This window comes from Nannospalax galili, unplaced genomic scaffold (genome assembly GCF_000622305.1).
Source record: "Nannospalax galili isolate Female #2095 unplaced genomic scaffold, S.galili_v1.0 scaffold315, whole genome shotgun sequence".
In the NCBI taxonomy this organism is placed as follows: domain Eukaryota; kingdom Metazoa; phylum Chordata; class Mammalia; order Rodentia; family Spalacidae; genus Nannospalax; species Nannospalax galili.
The window spans coordinates 1,358,729-1,372,961 of record NW_008336851.1 but is presented as its reverse complement, the minus strand read 5'-3'; the positions used below and the strand labels follow the sequence as shown (position 1 = coordinate 1,372,961).

Below are 14,233 nucleotides of genomic sequence, written 5' to 3'. Positions count from 1 at the left end.
GAGGTAAAGGAAAAGAAAGAACCTGAAAGAGAAGAACAGTAGGAAACAGGCCTTAATAAGGGAGATATGGATAAAAATTGTGCTGGTTTAAGGGAGGGGGTAGGGAAGGGTATACAAGGAACCTAGGGGATAAAGGGAAAGAAGGAGCTCAAGAGAGGTAGGACTGTAGGAGAAGGGTAATAGTAAGGGAGAAAGGGGGGAAATGTGGGCACCTTAAGTGGGAAAACCATGATGGAGGGGTGAGACAATGCGAGAGATAAATAATGCCAAGGTAGTTTTATAAACCAGAGGGAATCATATTACGCCACCAACCTACTGACAAATTATACATAGCAGAGTAAGAAATTATGTCTAAGTAAGGTTTATCTAAGAACAATTGGTCTTTGCCCAAGATTTAGCTACATGGTACACAGTAATTAAACGTACCAGATTGGTGGAACTAACCTTTTTGAATGTTTAACAGACATACTTTGAGGCCTATACTAATTTGGTCAGAGGGACATAAAGGACAGTTTTTGCTCCTTGTCCTCCTAGGTCGACTAGTTCCAGGGGACTATGAGCATCTCCCAAAATGTCCTGTAATTGTGGTGGGTCACCTATCCTCTTGTTCAAGGAGGTCGAGGAGACTCCATGAGATAGACATGAACCAGTGTCCAGTCTACAAAGAGGAGGGTCAACACAGAGGAAAAGGATGGGTTCTAACAAGAAATTTCTCCCTAGGAGACCACCTCAGACACATCATAGGCAAAGAGCTAAACACAGGTAGTCAAGAAAGACTGCAGCTGTAACTTAGTGCCTGTTATAGAGTTATCTCTCTGCCGTGGTTGGTAAAGCTACAAGCCGATCATTATCATCATCATCATCATCATCATCATCATCATCATCATCATCGCCAGACACCAGCAAGGTCAGAAGTAGCAATATCAGCTAGTGACTAACAGTCAGCAGACTGTCAAAGTCAATAGCTAACAAAGCACAAATCAGAGACAGAGAAGGGTTTCGATCACTCCTAACTAGACAGAGAGAACATGAACAGCACATGATTATGTCCTTGGTTAGGCCAGGGAGACATGTATAAGCTTGCGGTCCTTCCACTGGCTTGGCACCATACCCAGAGAACCAACCTGTCTCAGCCTATGTCCAGTTTCTGCCTCGGCTCTGTAAGAACCTCTATACCAAAGAGTTTGATGGCTGTTTCCTCTCTAGGCTGCCCTTCTGACTCTCAGGTCTTTCTCTCACTTTTCCTTAGTTTTTTACTTTCCTCAGTTTCCCAGTTTCATTGACAATTCTTAATAAAGCTTGATTCCACTTTGCACACACCCACAAGAGTCTCATCATTAGTCACGTTTGGCATGAGACAATGAACTTGTCCGAACTAGATCTTTGATGGCCGTGAATGTCTAGCATCTTAGAACCCTGAGCCGTGTACAACTAAGCCATGAAATATCACATTGCACTAAAAAACTCTGCATCAGCATGTTTTACTAATGGAGATTCACGGTCACTTTACAATTAAAGCCTGTGTATTTCTGAAGGGGTTTTGCTATTAGGCCTGTAAGAGATGGGCAGTATTAGAGGGAGTTAATGGATTAAAGGAGAAAAATAGGTTAAAATAGATGGAAATCCCTGTTTGTGGAAAAAATGGTTATTTTGATGATACAGTAATAATGCAATACACATTCATTTGTACCCTAATATACAAGGATTCCCTTGATTTTTTTCTCTTTTGCTCAAGTTCTTCTGAGGCAGATATATGAACGTAACCGCAGGGACACGGACTTTCTGAGTCAGCAACGGACTGCTTTGGGATTTAGCAGGTGGGCGGCAGAGAAGCGGGTGGAGAGATGATGCCTGTTTACAACTGCTTCAGTGTTAGGTTCATGGGGAGCCAGAAATTGGTTGAAAAATAACCTTTGCCACCAAACTGAGTCTCTCTCAATCCCCTGATAAATGATTTTATTAAGGGCTTCAGGATGAATGTTATTTAAAACCAGGATGAAGCTCCTGTCATTGCAAACAGAGAGGATAAAGCGAAAGAGAAGCTGACGCGATCTATGGATGCAGGAACGGGTTCATTTTCTCTTTGCTAATTAGGAAATAAAAGGCAGGAAAGACGTGTTACCAGAAATCTTGGGGAATCCCAGCAGAGCCATCATACAATACCTGGGAAATCAGGGTTCCCTCTTGGAGTTTTTGGTCTCAATAAAAGATTCAAACAGAAACTCGAGGACAATTTATTACAGTGTGTAGGAAAAGCCCAGGACAGGCAAGCTGTAAAGCTCACAGCTGCCTGGGGGGGAAAGGAAGAGAGAAGGAACAAAGCCATACTGCTTGAGATAGGGTGGTCAGCCACCAGTCACAGAGCAGCAGCGAGGGGAGCTGTAGAGTGAGGAAGCCCAAAATGTTGGGGGGTTAACAGCATACCCAGGCTGTGGCCAGCATCTGAATGAAGACCAAAGAGAAAGAAATAGGCCTTTCTGACGAAAGGCAGGCAGGCCCTGCCTAACCGTCCAGTGGCTCCGTTCATAGGGACTACACTAGCGGGTCAGGATTTCTGGAAAGGAAAAGGTTCACTTAAGGTGAACCTTTTTAGCGACGGTCCCCAAGCCAAGGCCCTGACTTGCCCTACTACATTGGGCATGTCTCCACCTAGAGGTAGATTCCGCTAGAGTCCAATCCAGTTTTGTGCAGAAAGGCTCTGTTCCCCGAACCTCAGTTATCATAGGCATTTTCCTGGACAGGAGAAGCATTTGGCAAATAAGCAGACCGCATCCCCTCCTTTTCCCTGTTCTAGGCTGGCTTCTGGCTTCGTTGCTGGGGAATCCAATTCCCAGCAGTGCTCCTTGGGAGCAAATGCTTTGTTTTTCCTTCACTGGATGCAGCCTGGGATGGAAAGTCTATTTGGAGCAACTTGTCACCAGGAGAGAAGAACCAAGACAGCTGTGAGAGGGAGCTGCAGCCCGGACATCTACATCCAGGAACAGGATGGGCTACACCGCAAAGCAGATTGGCATAAGTCCTATCTGTGAACCCCTATCCGTGTCAAGCCGAGCACGTTCACAACGCCAGTGAGACCACCACATATCATATACAACCTATGTAAATGTAAATGTATTTACAAACTATGTAAATACATTCACACACGTGCCGTATACGCAGACAAACATAGAGTGGACTGCACACACCACACACACGTGTATCACAGGTCATACAACGTATGACCCATGTATCATGGCACAAACCTAGAACATCCACCACACAGACCCATGTATCCCATGTATCATGGCACAAACCTAAAACATCCACCACACAGCCCACGTTACGCCCACACCCCAGCTAAGAGCTGTCACGTGCAGGGGGCGGACGCTGCTCCTTGGGACTAGCTCCGGGAGAGCTGGCCTGGGAAGTACCGGCGCGGTCGGGGTTGGAGCACCGACGGCGGGCTGGGCGGTGCAGGGGCGAGCGCTCGCACGCCCGACTCCACCGCGCGTCTGGCGGTGTGTGGTGAAGCGATGAGGGCAAGGGCGCGGGGCAGCTGCGGGAGAAGAGCAGCTACGGAGCAGCCCCGCTGCGGCCCGGCCCACCCGCCCTTCTTCCTGCTCCGAGGGCCCGAGGACCCGCTGGCCCGGCGCCAGCCACGCGAGCTCGGGGAGCCCGGCTCCGGAGGGGCGCGGCGGCAGGGGTGTGCGCGTGCGCGGGGCTGGAGCCGCGAGCGGGAAGGAGGGGAGGGAGCGGGGAGCAGAGAAGGGAGGGGGAGCAGGAGGAGGGACGGGAGAGCACAGAGCCGGGAGGCGAGCGGAGAGGAGGGAGCGGCCCGGAGGGGGGTGCGAGCGCCGGGAGGCCGCAGGCCCAACCCCGTCGCTGCGCCCGCCCGGGCGGCTCCTCAGCCAGCCAGGCCGCCTCCTGCCGCTCGGGCCTGATTCGGACGCCGCCTACCGCAGCCGCCCGGTGCCCGGAGCTCTGGCTTCGGCTCCGCGCCGGGAAAGGAGATGAGTGCGACCGCGTCGGCGCCCGAGCGGGGATGGAAGAGCGAGAAAGTGGACGAGGCGCAGGCCCTGGCGCGCAGTTGCGCCGCCCGCAGACCCGACTTCCAGCCGTGCGACGGGCTGTCCATTTGTGCCACGCACAGCCACGGCAAGTGCTTCAAGCTGCACTGGTGCTGCCACCTGGGATGGTGTCATTGTAAGTGGAGCGTGGACCTGCTGTCCGGGAGCCCCCGGGGGTCGCGGCAGGCTCTGATTGCGGGCGGTGGGGGACGTGCCAGGATGGGGCGCCCAGAGCTGCCTGAGCATCGCTGCCTCTGGCTGGTGCTGCCTAGACAACCAGAGGAAATCCCAGCGGAGCCTAGCTGTGGTCAAAAAGGATCTCCTTCTCCCAGGAAAGCTGAGATCTGGCTTTCTTTGCCTCCCACCGCCTTTCCTTTTATACTGAAGAATTCGGTGGAGAGGCCCTCAGAGGCACCAGAGTGAATGCCTGCGGCAGGGGATGCCTTGGAGGGTGGGGTGGGGTGGGCAGCGATGGAGCCCCTTCTGCTCCTTGCTCATCTTTCTGAGCACTATTGAAATAGCGAGCCTGAGAAGTCATAAAGTGTATATTTACTGTATTCAAATCGAGAATGCACTGAAGTATGAGGGACTGCTGCCAAGAAAAAAAAGAACAGTTTTGGAGAGCGAACTCCTTAGATAGCCAGTTGCAGCACACAATAAAGTGAAGGTTTAAATGATCCGATCTAATATATAAAAGCCAGAGCCTATGTCAGGCTCCATTTATCCTGTGAGTTTTAGATAGATTAAACTTAAGTGGCCATTTAATCAGAATTCCACAATTCGTTTAGTTTGTGGCACTTAGCTTACTCTATTTGATGAATCGTGTCTTTTCAGAAACATAAAGTTACTTTCCACACAATCTTAGAGGGCTTTGGAGTGGTTAAGACACATATTTTCCAAGTGATCTTTGCATTAATTGAGAATACTTGAATAGTTTAGTTGAATTTGTGAATTAAAGGGTAGAGAATGCTTGGTTTTTCCTTATGGATTCAAAGTACATGAAGGCTAAACCTTGAATTTTTTTCTTGTTGTTCCATCTTCTGATGGATCCAAACAACTTTTCTGTTTCTCACTGTGGAAAGTGGCTTTAGTGGAGACAAAGTTGGAAGTAGCAAGGTAGGAAATCTGGGGCACTAAAATGTATAAGTAGGATGAATCCAATGAGAGTTTATTTCCTGGAGAAGTCCGGGCCATAATGTAGCAAGAAAGGAAGTTAGAATGACCCAGGCCTGTCTTACTTTAGATGTAACCCTTCTAAGTGCAGAACTTGAACTTCTACCTTCTCTCCTGTTCCAGCTTGTACCTTATGAAATCTCTCTCTCTCTCTCTTCTGTCTGTCTGTCTGCCTGTCTGTCTGTGTGTCCATGTCTGTGGGTGGTGTGCCATGGCCCACATGTGGAGGTCAGAGGACAGCTAGCTTTGTGGAGCTGATTTTCTCCCTCCATCTTTGTGTGGCTTACAGGGATTGAACGCTTATTGCCAGGCTTATAAGCATGTGAGCTCTCTCACTGGCTCCCCCTTATGAAATCCTTTTTTGGTTTTGGAGACAAGATCTCACTCTGTAGCCCTGGCTGACCTTGAACTCACCTGACTCTGCCTCCCGAGTGCTGGGATTAAGGGTATACACTCTCAAGCCTGGCTTTTATAGAACAGTTTAATTCTTCTCAGATCCTGGCTCATCAGCTATATATAAGACTTTTCTGTATATGTGACTGACTTATCTTGTCTCTGTATCCCTGGCTGTTCTCCCAATGAAGTGGGGTTTCCTGATGTTTTCTGAAACAGATTTGATTCATATTCATTGAATGACTAAATGGAGATAGCTACCATTTCCCATTGAGTCTGTTCTAAGCCTCCATTACCTTCTGTCCCTTCCTCTTACTCCTATGGACTACTACCCATGCTTCTAAGCATCCTGGTTGTTTTGTTCTGAACATACATGCCAGTGTTCCAGCACCGTGAAGACTGTGGCCCCCTAAAAGGCAGTCAGAGTGGAACAAGACTGCTGCCTTTTACCTCCAGGGACTGTCTTTCTGTGTGTACATCACATTAACTTTTCTGATCCTACACCTCATCACACCAAGCCTGCTGCTCTCATGTGAAACTATGCTTGTTGTCTACTAAAGCCATGAAATAAGCTTTAAAAATTGTGGCTATCAAGCTACAGCCTGCCCATCTCAAAGATATGTATATTTGTTTGGATACAAGTGCTGATTCCTTAGGTATTTTTTTTTCTGTTACATTTTATTTTAGGAGAATTAGCCTGTTTTTCTAACTTACTATGTTTTTACTCTTAGCTCTTTTATTGTGTGTGTATAATTTTTAAGTAGATATGTATCTTATTTCTTCTATTCATGTCAGGATGCCTATTAGATGCCAACAGGACTTCTGTAATTTTACTGCAGTTATTGATCAAGTAGTTGAACAGAAGGCCATATACAGAGTCCTGAAGCCTGCTGGTAGACCTGCCCTTGTGGCTGATGGCAATTCATTAATGAACTTGTTAATTACTTGTTAATTACAGTTGCTCCACAATTACCTAGTTGCCAGTTGTCTAAATGTATTATTTTCCCTCTCCCTCCATGTGTATATATAGTTTTGCTTTGTTTTTTGAGAAGGGTCTCCCTGTAGTCCCAGCTGGTCTGGAACTCACTATATAGACCAGGCTGGCCTTGATCTCATAGACGTCTGCCTGCCTCTCCCTTCTGGGTGATGGGGTTAAAGGTATGCAGCACCACACCTGACCCATCTTATATTTTTTATGTTCATATGGGTAGAATGAGAATTTAGGTAGATAAATTGTTGTAATCCTACCAAAACAGGAGTTTTTACTACTTAAAAAAATCTATGCTCTATCTATAAACACATCCTCTTTGTAAAATAGATTAGCTTGATAACTGAGATTGGTTCTACAAATGTTTACCATTTTCTTTTCGAAGAGATTAGGAACCGATGGCAAATAATCTGCGTTAGGAAAGGATTGATATGTTGGTAGTTTTTTCTGATTCATTTTCTTTCTAATTGTGTGTGTGTGTGTGTAGGCACATGCGTGTATGTGTGTCTGTGAGAGAGGTGTCTGTGTATGTATGTGGTAGATACATATGTGTGATATGTGTATGGTATGTGTGTATTGTGAGTGAAGGTGTGTATTGAGTGCAGACGTCTCAGTGCCATGCTGGGGAGCAGAGGTTAGAGAACACCCTCAGGTGCCTGTCTTCTACTGTCCAGTCTGTTTGAGACAGACTCTCTTTGTGTTGGCAGGCTGGCTTGTCGTAAGCTTTGGGGATTTTCTGCTTCCACCTCCTACCTCATGGTAGAAGCACTGGGATTGATTACAGATGTACCTGCCATGGGCTTTTATGTGGGTTCTGGGTATTTGAACCTGAACCTGGGTCTTCACACTTGCATGGCAAGTACTTTACACACTGAGCCATTCCTTTTACTCTCCATCCGGTCCCTGTTCTGTGTTTTCTGCACTGCAAGGTTCAGGGATGTCATACACGAGCAGCTGACTGTAGCCAGGTGCTCTGTTTTAAACTCCTTGCTTGGTTGGGCATCAATTCTTATTAACCTTTTTAGCCAAACACAGTTTTTTGAGGAGATACAGAGTTAACATATTTGAGAACATTGCTTTTTGGAAAGATTCTTTTAATTTTGTTATATATATCTTACACAGTTTCTCTTTATGAGATGTTATGGAAACAAAGGACAAATATGAATACAGCTACGTCCTGTTCTTTAAACAGTCTAAGGGCATGATGACCCATGCTTTTTTTGTTTTGTAATTCCTTTTTATAAAATAATTTTTTTGCTTTATTTATTTTTATTTTATGTCTATGAATGTTATGCCTACATGTTTGTAAGTGCACTCATGCTGAGGTCTGAAGAGGACATCAGATCCCCTGAACTGGAGTTATGGATGGTTGTTAGCCACCATGTGGGTGCTGGGATTCCAACTCATGTCTTCTACAAGAGCAGCCAGTGCTTGATTCCAACTCATGTCTTCTACAAGAGCAGCCAGTGCTTCTAACCACTGAGCTGCCTCTCCAGCCCCTTGTTTCATAATTCCTTTAAAGCCACAAATAATATAGGAGACGAAACTATGTTCCGCAATGCTGAGAATGCAAAAATGGAGCTACCCTTCATGCTTGAGAAAGGCAGGTAAGCAAGCTGGCATATAGGACTGATGTTGAACTTACGGAATAGGAAAAGCTGAAAATGTGTACATTTTATAGATGACCTAAAATGTATATTCATAGATGCATTCTTATGTAATTTATGTGTTTGAGTGATGACTGATTTTTGAGGAATAAACTATGACCTTCATGCATTACTTAATCTTTTCCTAATATTGAGGTGAGTTAATGAATGAAGGCTTCTAAAAGGTGTTTTGAGAGGAAAAATAAAAAGACATGGCTTAGCCACAGAAGAGAGATGAGAAAGAATAAACCATGTGTGAGTATTTTAAAGTAGACTTTTGTCCTTAAATTTAGAAGGAAGAAGACATCAGACCTGTGGAGATGGGCATAAGTGGATGAATTTGAGAGGTATTTGAGGTGAAGTTTCCAGGCATGAATAGACTTGGAGAGAAAGGAAAAGGATGGCGGCCAAGAACAGCTTCTAGGTGTTTGTCTTTTGCAGCTGGGAGGAATGGAGACCAAATGGGATTGGGAGGACGGTCAGGACGGTCATGAATACAGGTTCAGATTTGTTGGGTTCATGCTACTCTAAGTCATCTCATGGTAGCATCGAGGTTTGGCTGGTAATAAGGAGGAAGTTGTCTACGTACAGTTGTCAGTAGCGGTGAAGAAGAAGCATGGTATCACCAGGGCACAAGACAGCATAAGAAATGAAGAAAACCCTCAGGCTTTCTCTTTAGACCAGTGTTTAGAGGCAGTATAAGAGGGCAAACTGCTGGGAATCTGAGATGACTAGAGAAGAGAAAATCTTCAAAGTATAGTACTGAAGGGGAAACGTGTGACTGAAGAAAGAGTCCTAAGATGGAGCCAGTTTTCATCAGGCTATTTCTTTGATACTGTTAAATTATACTAGTAATGGTTTTCTTTGTTACTGAAGAAGGAGGTGAAAGATTTAACATTGGAGTAATTGCTTCAGAAATATACCAAAGTATTAATGGAGATGAATCCTTCAAGGAAGAAAGAGGATAAAGTCCCAGGTTAAGATTAGGACACAGAGTGATTGTTTTGTTTATTGAGTGATTGCTTTGTGACAGACTAAACTTAACTCTGCTGAGTGTATACTAGACAATGTCATTGTGTCCATTTTAAAGTTGAGAAGACAGAAATGGGCAAATATCTGGGTGTGGAGGCACATGCCTTTAATCCCAGCACTCAGGAGGCTGAGGCAGGTGGGATCTCTGTGAGATGCCTGGTCTACATAGTGAGTCCCAGGCTAGCTGGGGCTGCAGGAGACCTTGTCTCAAAAAAAAAAAAAAAATAAAATAAAATAAAAAAAAAAGAAATGGGTGAGTGTCAGTTTCGGTAATGAATTCCAGAACAGTGCGAACTGTAAAAAGGTTACTGAATATGTGGGAAATCAAGTGAAGGGTTATGAAAGAGAAAGTGGCTAGAAAGTGACAGGTGGGGTTGAGTGGGCGTAAATGGTGTGATGTAGGTGCCACCAGCAGAACTCAGAGTTGGCTTAATAAAGTCACATGATAGATAAGCTAGGCTTTCTACCCAAGGCATCTTAGAAGATGTCTGTTTCTTTCAGGTTGAAAGCAGGAAGAGTAGGATTTGATGTCTCCTATTAAATGATATTAGCATATCTAAAGAAAGACTGTCACGGGAGAAGGTGGATGGGCAGCATAGAAATGTGGGAAAGTGGGAGTCTGAGAGGCAGAACTGGAAGTACTTTTTTCAGGACTGTTCAGGGGAGGTGGTATGCTTCCTAGAGGGTGGAAATTCTGGTCTTCTGGCAAGGCTATCTGAAGAAGCATTTGGTTATAATTTAATTTTCTATTTATAATTTCCTATAGAGAGAGCAGCTGACTAGAGAATTCAACTATCAGAACCTTTGGGCAAATGAACTTTGTTAGTAAATTAACGTTGTAGTTTTTGTGTCATTCTACTGTTGCTTTCCTACTTCCGTACAAGAGACTGGACAGAAACACAGTCATTTTCTAACTTTCCTGGGCCAGTGCTGGTTGGTTGTCCTAAAGGACAGCTCAGTCATGCCCTTAACCAGCTACAGGGGATATAGTCAAGAAATTGATGGTGAAACCTAGCTCCAAGAAAAGGGGGTTGATTAGGTAGAACAGTAACCTTTCTTTCCCTCCCTCCCCCCTCCCTCCCTTCCTTCCTTCCTTTTTTTTTTTTGAGACAGGCTCTCCTTATAGGCCCAGTTGACATGGAACTTGCTATGTAGACCAGGCTGTCCTCAATCTTACAAAGACCTATCTGCATTTGCCTCCTGAGTGCTGTGATTAAAGGCATATGCCACCATACCTGGCTTTATTTCTTTGTAAGATTGAAGGTTCTGACCAGTGGTTGAAGGCAGAAAGCACAGATTTTAAGGGGGGATGTGGACTAAGCTTCTGTGTGCTTCTTTATAGAGTTCTCAGATATAGAGAAAGCTGATAGGTGACCTTACGTCAGACTGGTGCTCATCCAAGAATGCATCAGCCCCAGCAACAGCATAAAACATGCTTACGTAACCAGTGGAAATAATTTTCTGTGTTGTTCAGTTTGAATGAAATGTCCCCCATGTGGTCATGTATTGAATTCTCAGTCCGCAGGTGGTGTTTTTATTATTTTGTTGATTTTTGATAATTTCAGCCAGATATAAATGTATTTTGGTCATTTTAATTCCCCACTGCCTTCTCCCATCCCCTTCCCACTTCTGTTGAAGTCCTTATCCTTCCTAACAAGTCCTTTATCTATTCTCATGTCTCTATGCTTTCTTTTGTTGTATTTTGTGACCCATTGAGTTTAATCAGAGTTGCTTACATGAGCATGAGGGAGGAGTTGTTTACTGGAGTATGGACAGCTTACCCAGCTATACCACCGACTCCCTCTCTCTGAGCAACCATTAGCTCATCAGGAAGGGGTGGGTCCTTGTGAGCCTCTCCCCTATCTGTGATGAAATGTTGAAATGTCAGATGCCATCTTGTGATGGTCGAACACAGCGTTTCACAGCACCCCTGCCCATCCCTTGGCTTTTATATTCTTTCTGCTGCTTCTTGTACAGTGTTCCCTGAGCCCTGGAATGGGTGATACAGGTGTTCCATTTAGGGCTAAGCACTCAACGGTCACTTATTCTCAGCACTTTGGCCAGTTACGAGTCTCTGCATTAACTTTTTGTTACCCACTGCAAACGGAAATTTCTGTGACCAATATTGAGAGCAGAAGTATAAACATAAATATTTAGATGGCAGTTTGAAGCCGTGTCCATTTAGCAAAACAGCAGTAAAGTAGGCTCCCTGCTAGGGCTATGACCTCACGAACCATGGGTTTTTGACTAGGTGTACAACGTGTTGCTATGATGCAATATGCCGACAAAAGCAACTCAAGCTAGGAAGAGTTTCTTTTAGTCACATTTGAAGGTACAGTCCATCACAGCAGGAAAATCAAGGCAGCAGGAAGTTGAAGCAGCTGGTCACAGGATGTCCAATATCAGAAAAAGAGAGCAATGAACGCATGTTTGTGCTTATCTCTCCCTCCCTCCCTCCCTCCCCCCTCCTCGTCTTTTTGAGACAGGGTCTCCCCATAGCCCAAGAGAGTCACCTGCCTCTGCCTCCCAAGTGCTGGAATTATGCTCTTTTTATACAGTTGAGACTCTCCTGCCCAGGAAATGGTTCTGTTCACAATTAAGATAAGCCTTCCCATATCAATTGTTGTAATAAAATAACCTCCTACAGGTATGCCCAGAGGTTCTTCTACCAGATGATTCTAGATTCTGCCAAGTTGAAAATAAACATTAACCATCACATAGTATCTAGCGTGAATTCCTCCTGTGGGTTGGGTCTCTAATCCAATCAGAAAGTGGTTGGTTATCTCCATTAAAGTCATGCCATTATTGCATAAGAAGTCACAGCTTGCCTGGCAGGTCAGTATTGTAATGTGCAGGTTTTATTACAAGGTAATATGCAAATATGCAGGTAATATGACAAGATAAGACCATTGATGACTTTTCTCTTCCAGAAACCTACATAAAACTTTCTAGTACTATGAGAGGAAATTTCCCAAATCTTTTCAAGTGTGATTTTTCTATATCCTGTAACCAAGGTTAGATATAAGCCCAGGCAGCTACAGCTACCTGAAGCTTTTTAAAAAAATTTTTAAATTATTTTTATTTTTTATTTTATGTGTATGAGTGTATTGCCTGCATGTGTGTAAGTGCGCCTGTGTTGTGCAGTGCCCATGACAGTCAGAAGAAGGCATCAGATCCCCTGGAACTGGAGTTATGGATGGTTGTTAGCTACCATGTGGGTGCTGGGAATTGAACCCAGGTCCTCTGCAAGGGCAGTCAGTGCTCTTAACCTTTGAGCCATCTCTCCAGTCCCAACTACCCAAGTTTTGACCCCCCGCCAAAAAAAAGTCAAAACTATGTGTTGGAGAAAGGACAGCATCTTCAACAAATAGTGCTGGACAACCTGGATATCAACATGTAAAAGACTCAAATGAGATCCAATACTTTGAAATGACTAGAGGAAAAAGCAGGAAGTATGTTCAACATATAGGCACAGACAGAGACTTTCAGAATAATCCAGGAAGCAGTAGAGTAGGAAATAAGTCCAACAATTGACAGTGGGAACGCACGAAACTAGAACATGTCCGGATAGCGATGGAAACTGTCACTCAAATGAATAGGCAGCCTATAGAATGGCAGAACATATTGGCAGCTATACATTGAGCAGAGATTGTGTCTGTAATGTAAAAAGAACTAAAAAACTAAGCATCATGAAAGCAAACAACCTAAATTTTAAAATGGACCACATGGAACTAAACAGTTCTCAAAAGAAGAAATACAAATGTTTATGAAACAAAGTACAAAACATCCTTACCCATCGGGGAAGTAAAGGTTGTTTTTCTTGGTGGTTAGTTTCCTGAGCTTTTTGGTGTATTCTAGGTATCAATCCTCTGTCAGCTAACAGCCAGCAAAGATTTTTTCCCATGCTCTAGACTCTTTCATCACTTGATGAAGTCTTACTTTGCTGTTCAGAAGCTTTTTAATTTTTGTTGCTTGTTGGCCATATTTTCTAAGTAACTGGAGACCTACTCAGAGAGTCCTTATCTGTTCCTGTATCTCAAAGTATGTGCTCTACTTTTTCTTCTGACCATTTTAGAGTTTCAGGTTTTATGTTGAGATCTTTGATCCTTAAGGAGTTTGGTGAGAAATAAGGCTCTAGTACCATTCTTCTGCACACAGATACACAGTTTTCCCAGTACTATTTATTGAAGATGTCTTCTCTCCAATGTATGTTTTTATTATATCTTTTCAAAAATAATGTGCTATGCTACAGTTGCATGGACTTATATTCTTTTAATTTACATGTCTGTTTTTGTGCCAGCACCATGTTCATTACTAAGACTCTGCAGTGTAGCTTGAAATTGAGTATGTTCACTCAGGATTGCTTTGACTACCTGGAAGTCTTTTGTGCTTCCAACTGAATCTTCTTATTATTCTTATTTTATGTGTATGAGTGTATTGCTTGCATGTGTGTAAGTGTACCATGTCCTGCAATGCCTGCAGAAGTCAGAAAAGGGCATCAGATCCCCTGGAACTGGAGTTAGGATGGTTGTTAGCTGCCATGTGGATACTGGGAATCAAAAAGTGCTCTTTGCTCTCTCCAATCGCCCATATGAATTTTAAGAAGAATGTCAGTGAAGAATGTCACTAAATATTGATATTGCATTGAATTTGTACATTGCTTTCAGTAGGATGGCATTTTCACAGTATTAATGAACTCTAGTAAATGAGCATGAGAGATCTTTCCTTTTTAGTGTCTTCCTCAATTTCTTTCTTCAGTGTTTTAAAATTTTCATTGTATATAGTTTTTACTTCTCTTATGTTAGGTTTAACCAGTGCACTTTCTTTTTTCTTTTTTTTTTTTTGAGATTTTTGTGATTAGAATTGTTTTCTGGTTTCTTTTTTGTCAATCAGATAGGAAAGCTACCGTTTTTATATATCAGTTTTCTGTCCTCTACCCTGCTCTTTGATGAAAA

General features: G+C 43.8%; 1 protein-coding gene across 1 annotated transcript in view; it reads left to right on the top strand.

Moving 5' to 3' along the window:
* Positions 1 to 3,776: 3,776 nt before the first annotated feature.
* Positions 3,777 to 14,233, top strand: part of CUNH3orf70 (chromosome unknown C3orf70 homolog) — a 34,960-nt gene continuing 24,503 nt past the window's right edge. Inside the window, exon 1 of the mRNA XM_008831323.3 lies at positions 3,777 to 4,182. Coding sequence (XP_008829545.1) covers positions 3,990 to 4,182 — 193 coding nt within the window. The 5' untranslated portion in view covers positions 3,777 to 3,989. The remainder of the gene's footprint in view (positions 4,183 to 14,233) is intronic.